The 14,110-nt window shown below is 53.5% G+C and overlaps 1 protein-coding gene across 3 annotated transcripts in view; it reads left to right on the top strand.

Moving 5' to 3' along the window:
- Positions 1–14,110, top strand: part of LOC106592070 (dihydropyrimidinase-related protein 2) — a 53,403-nt gene that overhangs the window by 10,016 nt on the left and 29,277 nt on the right. For all 3 annotated transcript variants that reach the window (XM_045687561.1, XM_045687556.1, XM_045687560.1), the window contains exon 4: positions 2,364–2,528. In XM_045687561.1, coding sequence (XP_045543517.1) covers positions 2,364–2,528 — 165 coding nt within the window. The remainder of the gene's footprint in view (positions 1–2,363; positions 2,529–14,110) is intronic.

Raw genomic sequence — 14,110 nt, 5'->3', positions numbered from 1 at the left:
GAGAGGGATGGAGGGAGGTGGAACAGGGAGAGGGATGGAGGGAGGTGGAACAGGGAGAGGGAGGGAGGTGGTACAGGGAGAGGGATGGAGGGAGGTGGTACAGGGAGAGGGAGGGAGGTGGTACAGGGAGAGGGATGAAGGGAGGTGGTACAGGGAGAGGGATGGAGGGAGGTGGTACAGGGAGAGGGAGGGAGGTGGTACAGGGAGAGGGATGGAGGGATGTGGTACAGGGAGAGGGATGGAGGGAGGTAGAACAGGGAGAGGGATGGAGGGAGGTGGTACAGGGAGAGGGATGGAGGGAGGTGGTACAGGGAGAGGGATGGAGGGAGGTGGTACAGGGAGAGGGATGGAGGGAGGTGGTACAGGGAGAGGGATGGAGGGAGGAGGTACAGGGAGAGGGAGGGAGGGAGGTGGAACAGGGAGAGGGATGGAGGGAGGTGGTACAGGGAGAGGGATGGAGGGATGTGGTACAGGGAGAGGGATGGAGGGAGGAGGTACAGGGAGAGGGATGGAGGGAGGTGGAACAGGGAGAGGGATGGATGGAGGTGGTACAGGGAGAGGGATAGAGGGAGGTGGTACAGGGAGAGGGATGGAGGGATGTGGTACAGGGAGAGGGATGGAGGGAGGTGGAACAGGGAGAGGGATGAAGGGAGGTGGTACAGGGAGAGGGATAGAGGGAGGTGGTACAGGGAGAGGGATAGAGTGAGGTGGAACAGGGAGAGGGATGAAGGGAGGTGGTACAGGGAGAGGGATAGAGGGAGGTGGTACAGGGAGAGGGATAGAGTGAGGTGGAACAGGGAGAGGGATGAAGGGAGGTGGTACAGGGAGAGGGATAGAGGGAGGTGGTACAGGGAGAGGGATAGAGTGAGGTGGAACAGGGAGAGGGATGAAGGGAGGTGGTACAGGGAGAGGGATAGAGGGAGGTGGTACAGGGAGAGGGATAGAGTGAGGTGGAACAGGGAGAGGGATGGAGGGATCAGAACAGAGGGAGACAATTTGTGTTTCTTTGTGGCAGCGAGTGAGACAGGCTGAGAGGGAATCTCTCTGAGCGGTTAGAGACGGGGGAGAAAAAGGGGTAGACGGAGGAGAGCTGGAGGAGGGGAGAGCATGTCTGAGTGCTGCAGTTAGATCATCTGAAACAGGGTCACGCTAACCCAGCCTGTCAGAGAGACTTTACTCTGAACTCTTTACCCTCAAACTGTCCTCCAGCTCCTATTGGATCTGTGTAAACAGCAGCACAGACCCCCATAGGGCTGTTATGTGAGCTGTGTTGTTAGGGATGTAACATTGGAGGCAATATCAGTCTGATGTTTTTAATGGCTACTTTTGTGACTTTGCGTCGTCAACGTTATTCGTGGATCGTCATTGATCTTGATAGAAAGAAACTGTGTTGACAGGAGTTGAAGTCCTCTGCTCAGTGTATGGTTTCCTCTCTCCCCTGTTAGTCCCATAGCTGACCTGGTCCTCTTCTTCTCTCCTGTCCTATAGTTGACCTGGTCCTCTTCTTCTCTCCTGTCCTATAGTTGACCTGGTCCTCTTCTTCTCTCCTGTCCCATAGCTGACCTGGTCCTCTTCTTCTCTCCTGTCCTATAGTTGACCTGGTCCTCTTCTTCTCTCCTGTCCTATAGTTGACCTGGTCCTCTTCTTCTCTCCTGTCCCATAGCTGACCTGGTCCTCTTCTTCTCTCCTGTCCTATAGCTGACCTGGTCCTCTTCTTCTCTCCTGTCCTATAGTTGATCTGGTCCTCTTCTTCTCTCCTGTCCTATAGCTGACCTGGTCCTCTTCTTCTCTCCTGTCCTATAGTTGACCTGGTCCTCTTCTTCTCTCCTGTCCTATAGCTGACCTGGTCCTCTTCTTCTCTCCTGTCCCATAGCTGACCTGGTCCTCTTCTTCTCTCCTGTCCTATAGCTGACCTGGTCCTCTTCTTCTCTCCTGTCCTATAGTTGATCTGGTCCTCTTCTTCTCTCCTGTCCTATAGCTGACCTGGTCCTCTTCTTCTCTCCTGTCCTATAGCTGACCTGGTCCTCTTCTTCTCTCCTGTCCCATAGCTGACCTGGTCCTCTTCTTCTCTCCTGTCCTATAGCTGACCTGGTCCTCTTCTTCTCTCCTGTCCTATAGTTGATCTGGTCCTCTTCTTCTCTCCTGTCCTATAGTTGACCTGGTCCTCTTCTTCTCTCCTGTCCTATAGTTGACCTGGTCCTCTTCTTCTCTCCTGTCCTATAGTTGACCTGGTCCTCTTCTTCTCTCCTGTCCTATAGTTGACCTGGTCCTCTTCTTCTCTCCTGTCCTATAGCTGACCTGGTCCTCTTCTTCTCTCCTGTCCCATAGTTGACCTGGTCCTCTTCTTCTCCCCTGTCCTCTAGTTGACCATGTGGTCCCTGAGCCTGGTGCCACCCTCCTGGGGGCCTACGACCAGTGGAAGGACATAGCAGACAGGGGGTCCTGCTGTGATTACTCCCTCCACATGGACATCACCCGCTGGCACGACGGACTCTTTGAAGAGATGGAGAGCCTGGTGAAGGATAAAGGTATTGTTTCAGGATGTTCAGGATCTGCCTGTGTCTGTCTTCAAATCTCAATCTGTCTGACACAAAACCACCCAATATGACTCTTCAATCGTTTCCCTACCATATAACTACTAGGTGAGAATACATTAGATGATATTACCAAAAATAACTTTGAAAGGGGTAATGTCCAGCTGTTAATAGTGTTGTGGGTGAACCCCAAGGAAACACAACGGGGTCATGTTCAGCTGTTAATAGTGTTGTGGGTGAACCCCAAGGAAACACAACGGGGTCATGTTCAGCTGTTAATGGTGTTGTGGGTGAACCCCAAGGAAACACAACGGGTTCATGTCCAGTTGTTAATGGTGTTGTGGGTGAACCCCAAGGAAACACAACGGGGTCATGTTCAGCTGTTAATGGTGTTGTGGGTGAACCCCAAGGAAACACAACGGGGTCATGTCCAGCTGTTAATGGTGTTGTGGGTGAACCCCAAGGAAACACAACGGGGTCATGTCCAGCTGTTAATGGTGTTGTGGTAATGTGTCTGATACCCTGCTGTTAATGGTGTTGTCGTAATGTGTCTGATACCCTGCTGTTAATGGTGTTGTCGTAATGTGTCTGATACCCTGCTGTTAATGGTGTTGTCGTAATGTGTCTGATACCCTGCTTTTAATGGTGTTGTGGTAATGTGTCTGATACCCTGCTTTTAATGGTGTTGTGGTAATGTGTCTGATACCCTGCTTTTAATGGTGTTGTCGTAATGTGTCTGATACCCTGCTTTTAATGGTGTTGTGGTAATGTGTCTGATACCCTGCTGTTAATGGTGTTGTGGTAATGTGTCTGATACCCTGCTGTTAATGGTGTTGTGGTAATGTGTCTGATACCCTGCTGTTAATGGTGTTGTGGTAATGTGTCTGATACCCTGCTGTTAATGGTGTTGTGGTAATGTGCCTGAATACAGTGGAGAATACAGTGGTGTAATTTTACTTTCAATCCCCCATGAAGAGCTGCTTTCTGCTGCTCTGCCTCCTTCACGTCAATGCCACACACACACACACACACACACACGCGCGCGCGCACGCACGCACGCACACACACACACACACACACACACACACACACACACACACACACACACACACACACACACACACACACACACACACACACACACACACACACACACACGTGTCCATGCAGCTAGACGATTACTGCAGGTGACAACACAACACTAGAGACACATACTGTAAATAAGATGATGCTCACACTCACTAATCCACACAGACAGCCAGGCAGCCCACCAACTCTCTCTCACCCAGCTGACCTACACTCACTAATCCACACAGACAGCCAGTCAGCCCACCAACTCTCTCTCACCCAGCTGACCTACACGCACTAATCCACACAGACAGCCAGTCAGCCCACCAACACTCTCTCACCCAGCTGACCTACACTCACTAATCCACACAGACAGCCAGTCAGCCCACCAACTCTCTCTCACCCAGCTGACCTACACTCACTAATCCACACAGACAGCCAGTCAGCCCACCAACTCTCTCTCACCCAGCTGACCTACACTCACTAATCCACACAGACAGCCAGTCAGCCCACCAACTCTCTCTCACCCAGCTGACCTACACTCACTAATCCACACAGACAGCCAGTCAGCCCACCAACTCTCTCTCACCCAGCTGACCTACACTCACTAATCCACACAGACAGCCAGTCAGCCCACCAACTCTCTCTCACCCAGCTGACCTACACTCACTATTCCACACAGACAGCCAGTCAGCACACCAACTCTCTCTCACCCAGCTGAACTACACTCACTAATCCACACAGACAGCCAGGCAGCCCACCAACTCTCTCTCACCCAGCTGAACTACACTCACTAATCCACACAGACAGCCAGTCAGCCCACCAACTCTCTCTCACCCAGCTGACCTACACTCACTAATCCACACAGACAGCCAGTCAGCCCACCAGCTCTCTCTCACCCAGCTGAACTACACTCACTAATCCACACAGACAGCCAGGCAGCCCACCAACTCTCTCTCACCCAGCTGACCTATACTCACTAATCCATACAGACAGCCAGTCAGCCCACCTACTCTCTCTCACCCAGCTGACCTACACTCACTAATCCACACAGACAGCCAGTCAGCCCACAAACTCTCTCACCCAGCTGACCTCTCACACTCACTAATCCACACAGACAGCCAGTCAGCCCACCAACTCTCTCTCACCCAGCTGACCTACACTCACTAATCCACACAGACAGCCAGTCAGCCCACCAACTCTCTCTCACCCAGCTGACCTACACTCACTAATCCACACAGACAGCCAGTCAGCCCACCAACTCTCTCTCACCCAGCTGACCTACACTCACTAATCCACACAGACAGCCAGTCAGCCCACCAACTCTCTCTCACCCAGCTGACCTACACTCACTAATCCACACAGACAGCCAGTCAGCCCACCAACTCTCTCTCACCCAGCTGAACTACACTCACTAATCCACAAAGACAGCCAGTCAGCCCACCAACTCTCTCTCACCCAGCTGACCTACACTCACTAATCCACACAGACAGCCAGTCAGCCCACCAACTCTCTCTCACCCAGCTGACCTACACTCACTAATCCACACAGACAGCCAGTCAGCCCACCAACTCTCTCTCACCCAGCTGACCTACACTCACTAATCCACACAGTCAGCCAGTCAGCCCACCAACTCTCTCTCACCCAGCTGACCTACACTCACTAATCCACACAGACAGCCAGTCAGCCCACCAACTCTCTCTCACCCAGCTGACCTACACTCACTAATCCACACAGACAGCCAGTCAGCCCACCAACTCTCTCTCACCCAGCTGACCTACACTCACTAATCCACACAGACAGCCAGTCAGCGGACCAACTCTCTCTCACCCAGCTGACCTACACTCACTATTCCACACAGACAGCCAGTCAGCCCACCAACTCTCTCTCACCCAGCTGAACTACACTCAGTAATCCACACAGACAGCCAGGCAGCCCACCAACTCTCTCTCACCCAGCTGAACTACACTCACTAATCCACACAGACAGCCAGTCAGCCCACCAACTCTCTCTCACCCAGCTGACCTACACTCACTAATCCACACAGACAGCCAGTCAGCCCACCAACTCTCTCTCACCCAGCTGAACTACACTCACTAATCCATGCAGACAGCCAGTCAGCCCACCAACTCTCTCTCACCCAGCTGACCTACACTCACTAATCCACACAGACAGCCAGTCAGCCCACCAACTCTCTCTCACCCAGCTGACCTCTCACACTCACTAATCCACACAGACAGCCAGTCAGCCCACCAACTCTCTCTCACCCAGCTGACCTACACTCACTAATCCACACAGACAGCCAGTCAGCCCACCAACTCTCTCTCACCCAGCTGACCTCTCACACTCACTAATCCACACAGACAGCCAGTCAGCCCACCAACTCTCTCTCACCCAGCTGACCTACACTCACTAATCCACACAGACAGCCAGTCAGCCCACCAACTCTCTCTCACCCAGCTGACCTACACTCACTAATCCACACCGACAGCCAGTCAGCCCACCAGCTCTCTCTCACCCAGCTGACCTACACTCACTAATCCACACAGACAGCCAGTCAGCCCACCAACTCTCTCTCACCCAGCTAAACTACACTCACTAATCCATACAGACAGCCAGTCAGCCCACCAACTCTCTCTCACCCAGCTGAACTACACTCACTAATCCACACAGACAGCCAGTCAGCCCACCAACTCTCTCTCACCCAGCTGACCTCTCACACTCACTAATCCACACAGACAGCCAGTCAGCCCACCAACTCTCTCTCACCCAGCTGACCTACACTCACTAATCCACACAGACAGCCAGTCAGCGGACCAACTCTCTCTCACCCAGCTGACCTACACTCACTAATCCATACATACAGCCAGTCAGCCCACCAACTCTCTCTCACCCAGCTGAACTACACTCACTAATCCACACAGACAGCCAGTCAGCCCACCAAATCTCTCTCACCCAGCTGAACTACACTCACTAATCCACACAGACAGCCAGGCAGCCCACCAACTCTCTCTCACCCAGCTGACCTACACTCACTAATCCACACAGACAGCCAGTCAGCCCACCAACTCTCTCTCACCCAGCTGACCTACACTCACTAATCCACACAGACAGACAGTCAGCCCACCAACTCTCTCTCACCCAGCTGACCTACACTCACTAATCCACACAGACAGCCAGTCAGCCCACCAACTCTCTCTCACCCAGCTGACCTACACTCACTAATCCACACAGACAGCCAGTCAGCCCACCAACTCTCTCTCACCCAGCTGACCTACACTCACTAATCCACACAGACAGCCAGTCAGCCCACCAACTCTCTCTCACCCAGCTGACCTACACTCACTAATCCACACAGACAGCCAGTCAGCGGACCAACTCTCTCTCACCCAGCTGACCTACACTCACTATTCCACACAGACAGCCAGTCAGCCCACCAACTCTCTCTCACCCAGCTGAACTACACTCAGTAATCCACACAGACAGCCAGGCAGCCCACCAACTCTCTCTCACCCAGCTGAACTACACTCACTAATCCACACAGACAGCCAGTCAGCCCACCAACTCTCACCCAGCTGACCTACACTCACTAATCCACACAGCCAGCCAGTCAGCCCACCAACTCTCTCTCACCCAGCATAACTACACTCACTAATCCATGCAGACAGCCAGTCAGCCCACCAACTCTCTCTCACCCAGCTGACCTACACTCACTAATCCACACAGACAGCCAGTCAGCCCACCAACTCTCTCTCACCCAGCTGACCTCTCACACTCACTAATCCACACAGACAGCCAGTCAGCCCACCAACTCTCTCTCACCCAGCTGACCTACACTCACTAATCCACACAGACAGCCAGTCAGCCCACCAGCTCTCTCTCACCCAGCTGACCTACACTCACTAATCCACACAGACAGCCAGTCAGCCCACCAGCTCTCTCTCACCCAGCTGACCTACACTCACTAATCCACACAGACAGCCAGTCAGCCCACCAACTCTCTCTCACCCAGCTGAACTACACTCACTAATCCACACAGACAGCCAGTCAGCCCACCAACTCTCTCTCACCCAGCTGAACTACACTCACTAATCCACACAGACAGCCAGTCAGCCCACCAACTCTCTCTCACCCAGCTGACCTCTCACACTCACTAATCCACACAGACAGCCAGTCAGCCCACCAACTCTCTCTCACCCAGCTGACCTACACTCACTAATCCACACAGACAGCCAGTCAGCCCACCAGCTCTCTCTCACCCAGCTGACCTACACTCACTAATCCACACAGACAGCCAGTCAGCCCACCAACTCTCTCTCACCCAGCTGAACTACACTCACTAATCCACACAGACAGCCAGTCAGCCCACCAAATCTCTCTCAGCCAGCTGAACTACACTCACTAATCCACACAGACAGCCAGGCAGCCCACCAACTCTCTCTCACCCAGCTGAACTACACTCACTAATCCACACAGACAGCCAGTCAGCCCACCAACTCTCTCTCACCCAGCTGACCTACACTCACTAATCCACACAGACAGCCAGTCAGCCCACCAACTCTCTCTCACCCAGCTGACCTACACTCACTAATCCACACAGACAGCCAGTCAGCCCACCAACTCTCTCTCACCCAGCTGACCTACACTCACTAATCCACACAGACAGCCAGGCAGCCCACCAATCTCTCTCACCCAGCTGACCTACACTCACTAATCCACACAGACAGCCAGTCAGCCCACCAACTCTCTCTCACCCAGCTGAACTACACTCACTAATCCACACAGACAGCCAGTCAGCCCACCAAATCTCTCTCACCCAGCTGAACTACACTCACTAATCCACACAGACAGCCAGGCAGCCCACCAACTCTCTCTCACCCAGCTGAACTACACTCACTAATCCACACAGACAGCCAGTCAGCCCACCAACTCTCTCTCACCCAGCTGACCTACACTCACTAATCCACACAGACAGCCAGTCAGCCCACCAACTCTCTCTCACCCAGCTGACCTACACTCACTAATCCACACAGACAGCCAGTCAGCCCACCAACTCTCTCTCACCCAGCTGACCTCTCACACTCACTAATCCACACAGACAGCCAGTCAGCCCACCAACTCTCTCTCACCCAGCTGACCTACACTCACTAATCCACACAGACAGCCAGTCAGCCCACCAACTCTCTCTCACCCAGCTGACCTACACTCACTAATCCACACAGACAGCCAGTCAGCCCACCAACTCTCTCTCACCCAGCTGACCTACACTCACTAATCCATACAGACAGCCAGTCAGCCCACCAACTCTCTCTCACCCAGCTGAACTACACTCACTAATTCACACAGACAGCCAGTCAGCCCACCAACTCTCTCTCACCCAGCTGAACTACACTCACTAATCCATACAGACAGCCAGTCAGCCCACCAACTCTCTCTCACCAAGCTGAACTACACTCACTAATCCACACTGACAGCCAGTCAGCCCACCAGCTCTCTCTCACCCAGCTGACCTACACTCACTAATCCATACAGACAGCCAGTCAGCCCACCAACTCTCTCTCACCCAGCTGAACTACACTCACTAATCCACACAGACAGCCAGTCAGCCCACCAAATCTCTCTCACCCAGCTGAACTACACTCACTAATCCACACAGACAGCCAGGCAGCCCACCAGCTCTCTCTCACCCAGCTGACCTACACTCACTAATCCATACAGACAGCCAGTCAGCCCACCAACTCTCTCTCACCCAGCTGAACTACACTCACTAATCCACACAGACAGCCAGTCAGCCCACCAAATCTCTCTCACCCAGCTGAACTACACTCACTAATCCACACAGACAGCCAGGCAGCCCACCAACTCTCTCTCACCCAGCTGAACTACACTCACTAATCCACACAGACAGCCAGTCAGCCCACCAACTCTCTCTCACCCAGCTGACCTACACTCACTAATCCACACAGACAGACAGTCAGCCCACCAACTCTCTCTCACCCAGCTGACCTACACTCACTAATCCACACAGACAGCCAGTCAGCCCACCAACTCTCTCTCACCCAGCTGACCTACACTCACTAATCCACACAGACAGCCAGTCAGCCCAACCAACTCTCTCTCACCCAGCTGACCTACACTCACTAATCCACACAGACAGCCAGTCAGCCCACCAACTCTCTCTCACCCAGCTGACCTACACTCACTAATCCACACAGACAGCCAGTCAGCGGACCAACTCTCTCTCACCCAGCTGACCTACACTCACTATTCCACACAGACAGCCAGTCAGCCCACCAACTCTCTCTCACCCAGCTGAACTACACTCACTAATCCATACAGACAGCCAGTCAGCCCACCAACTCTCTCTCACCCAGCTGAACTACACTCACTAATCCACACAGACAGCCAGTCAGCCCACCAGCTCTCTCTCACCCAGCTGACCTACACTCACTAATCCACACAGACAGCCAGTCAGCCCACCAGCTCTCTCTCACCCAGCTGACCTACACTCACTAATCCACACAGACAGCCAGTCAGCCCACCAACTCTCTCTCACCCAGCTAAACTACACTCACTAATCCATACAGACAGCCAGTCAGCCCACCAACTCTCTCTCACCCAGCTGAACTACACTCACTAATCCACACAGACAGCCAGTCAGCCCACCAACTCTCTCTCACCCAGCTGACCTCTCACACTCACTAATCCACACAGACAGCCAGTCAGCCCACCAACTCTCTCTCACCCAGCTGACCTACACTCACTAATCCACACAGACAGCCAGTCAGCCCACCAGCTCTCTCTCACCCAGCTGACCTACACTCACTAATCCATACAGACAGCCAGTCAGCCCACCAACTCTCTCTCACCCAGCTGAACTACACTCACTAATCCACACAGACAGCCAGTCAGCCCACCAAATCTCTCTCACCCAGCTGAACTACACTCACTAATCCACACAGACAGCCAGGCAGCCCACCAACTCTCTCTCACCCAGCTGAACTACACTCACTAATCCACACAGACAGCCAGTCAGCCCACCAACTCTCTCTCACCCAGCTGACCTCTCACACTCACTAATCCACACAGACAGCCAGTCAGCCCACCAACTCTCTCTCACCCAGCTGACCTACACTCACTAATCCACACAGACAGCCAGTCAGCCCACCAGCTCTCTCTCACCCAGCTGACCTACACTCACTAATCCACACAGACAGCCAGTCAGCCCACCAACTCTCTCTCACCCAGCTGAACTACACTCATTAATCCACACAGACAGCCAGTCAGCCCACCAAACTCTCTCTCACCCAGCTGAACTACACTCACTAATCCACACAGACAGCCAGGCAGCCCACCAACTCTCTCTCACCCAGCTGAACTACACTCACTAATCCACACAGACAGCCAGTCAGCCCACCAACTCTCTCTCACCCAGCTGACCTACACTCACTAATCCACACAGACAGCCAGTCAGCCCACCAACTCTCTCTCACCCAGCTGACCTACACTCACTAATCCACACAGACAGCCAGTCAGCCCACCAACTCTCTCTCACCCAGCTGAACTACACTCACTAATCCACACAGACAGCCAGTCAGCCCACCAACTCTCTCTCACCCAGCTGAACTACACTCACTAATCCACACAGACAGCCAGTCAGCCCACCAGCTCTCTCTCACCCAGCTGACCTACACTCACTAATCCACACAGACAGCCAGTCAGCCCACCAACTCTCTCTCACCCAGCTGAACTACACTCACTAATCCACACAGACAGCCAGTCAGCCCACCAAATCTCTCTCACCCAGCTGAACTACACTCACTAATCCACACAGACAGCCAGGCAGCCCACCAGCTCTCTCTCACCCAGCTGACCTACACTCACTAATCCATACAGACAGCCAGTCAGCCCACCAACTCTCTCTCACCCAGCTGAACTACACTCACTAATCCACACAGACAGCCAGTCAGCCCACCAAATCTCTCTCACCCAGCTGAACTACACTCACTAATCCACACAGACAGCCAGGCAGCCCACCAACTCTCTCTCACCCAGCTGAACTACACTCACTAATCCACACAGACAGCCAGTCAGCCCACCAACTCTCTCTCACCCAGCTGACCTACACTCACTAATCCACACAGACAGACAGTCAGCCCACCAACTCTCTCTCACCCAGCTGACCTACACTCACTAATCCACACAGACAGCCAGTCAGCCCACCAACTCTCTCTCACCCAGCTGACCTACACTCACTAATCCACACAGACAGCCAGTCAGCCCACCAACTCTCTCTCACCCAGCTGACCTACACTCACTAATCCACACAGACAGCCAGTCAGCCCACCAACTCTCTCTCACCCAGCTGACCTACACTCACTAATACACACAGACAGCCAGTCAGCGGACCAACTCTCTCTCACCCAGCTGACCTACACTCACTATTCCACACAGACAGCCAGTCAGCCCACCAACTCTCTCTCACCCAGCTGAACTACACTCACTAATCCACACAGACAGCCAGTCAGCCCACCAACTCTCTCTCACCCAGCTGAACTACACTCACTAATCCACACAGACAGCCAGTCAGCCCACCAACTCTCTCTCACCCAGCTGACCTACACTCACTAATCCACACAGACAGCCAGTCAGCCCACCAGCTCTCTCTCACCCAGCTGACCTACACTCACTAATCCACACAGACAGCCAGTCAGCCCACCAACTCTCTCTCACCCAGCTGAACTACACTCACTAATCCATACAGACAGCCAGTCAGCCCACCAACTCTCTCTCACCCAGCTGAACTACACTCACTAATCCACACAGACAGCCAGTCAGCCCACCAACTCTCTCTCACCCAGCTGACCTCTCACACTCACTAATCCACACAGACAGCCAGTCAGCCCACCAACTCTCTCTCACCCAGCTGACCTACACTCACTAATCCACACAGACAGCCAGTCAGCCCACCAGCTCTCTCTCACCCAGCTGACCTACACTCACTAATCCACACAGACAGCCAGTCAGCCCACCAACTCTCTCTCACCCAGCTGAACTACACTCACTAATCCACACAGACAGCCAGTCAGCCCACCAAATCTCTCTCACCCAGCTGAACTACACTCACTAATCCACACAGACAGCCAGGCAGCCCACCAACTCTCTCTCACCCAGCTGAACTACACTCACTAATCCACACAGACAGCCAGTCAGCCCACCAACTCTCTCTCACCCAGCTGACCTACACTCACTAATCCACACAGACAGACAGTCAGCCCACCAACTCTCTCTCACCCAGCTGACCTACACGCACTAATCCACACAGACAGCCAGTCAGCCCACCAACTCTCTCTCACCCAGCTGACCTACACTCACTAATCCACACAGACAGCCAGTCAGCCCACCAACTCTCTCTCACCCAGCTGACCTACACTCACTAATCCACACAGACAGCCAGTCAGCCCACCAACTCTCTCTCACCCAGCTGACCTACACTCACTAATCCACACAGACAGCCAGTCAGCGGACCAACTCTCTCTCACCCAGCTGACCTAAACTCACTATTCCACACAGACAGCCAGTCAGCCCACCAACTCTCTCTCACCCGGCTGAACTACACTCAGTAATCCACACAGACAGCCAGGCAGCCCACCAACTCTCTCTCACCCAGCTGAACTACACTCACTAATCCACACAGACAGCCAGTCAGCCCACCAACTCTCTCTCACCCAGCTGACCTACACTCACTAATCCACACAGACAGCCAGTCAGCCCACCAACTCTCTCTCACCCAGCTTAACTACACTCACTAATCCACACAGACAGCCAGTCAGCCCACCAACTCTCTCTCACCCAGCTGACCTACACTCACTAATCCACACAGACAGCCAGTCAGCCCACCAACTCTCTCTCACCCAGCTGACCTTACACTCACTAATCCACACAGACAGCCAGTCAGCCCACCAACTCTCTCTCACCCAGCTGACCTACACTCACTAATCCACACAGACAGCCAGTCAGCCCACCAACTCTCTCTCACCCAGCTGAACTACACTCACTAATCCACACAGACAGCCAGTCAGCCCACCAACTCTCTCTCACCCAGCTGAACTACACTCACTAATCCACACAGACAGCCAGTCAGCCCACCAACTCTCTCTCACCCAGCTGACCTACACTCACTAATCCACACAGACAGCCAGGCAGCCCACCAACTCTCTCTCACCCAGCTGAACTACACTCACTAATCCACACAGACAGCCAGTCAGCCCACCAACTCTCTCTCACCCAGCTGACCTACACTCACTAATCCACACAGACAGCCAGTCAGCCCACCAACTCTCTCTCACCCAGCTGACCTACACTCACTAATCCACACAGACAGCCAGTCAGCCCACCAACTCTCTCTCACCCAGCTGACCTACACTCACTAATCCACACAGACAGCCAGTCAGCCCACCAACTCTCTCTCACCCAGCTGAACTACACTCACTAATCCACACAGACAG

The sequence above is a fragment of the Salmo salar genome, chromosome ssa01 (genome assembly GCF_905237065.1).
Source record: "Salmo salar chromosome ssa01, Ssal_v3.1, whole genome shotgun sequence".
Classification (NCBI taxonomy): Eukaryota; Metazoa; Chordata; class Actinopteri; order Salmoniformes; family Salmonidae; genus Salmo; species Salmo salar.
Note: the sequence above shows the minus strand (reverse complement) of the source record. Positions and strands in the feature narration are given on the sequence as shown.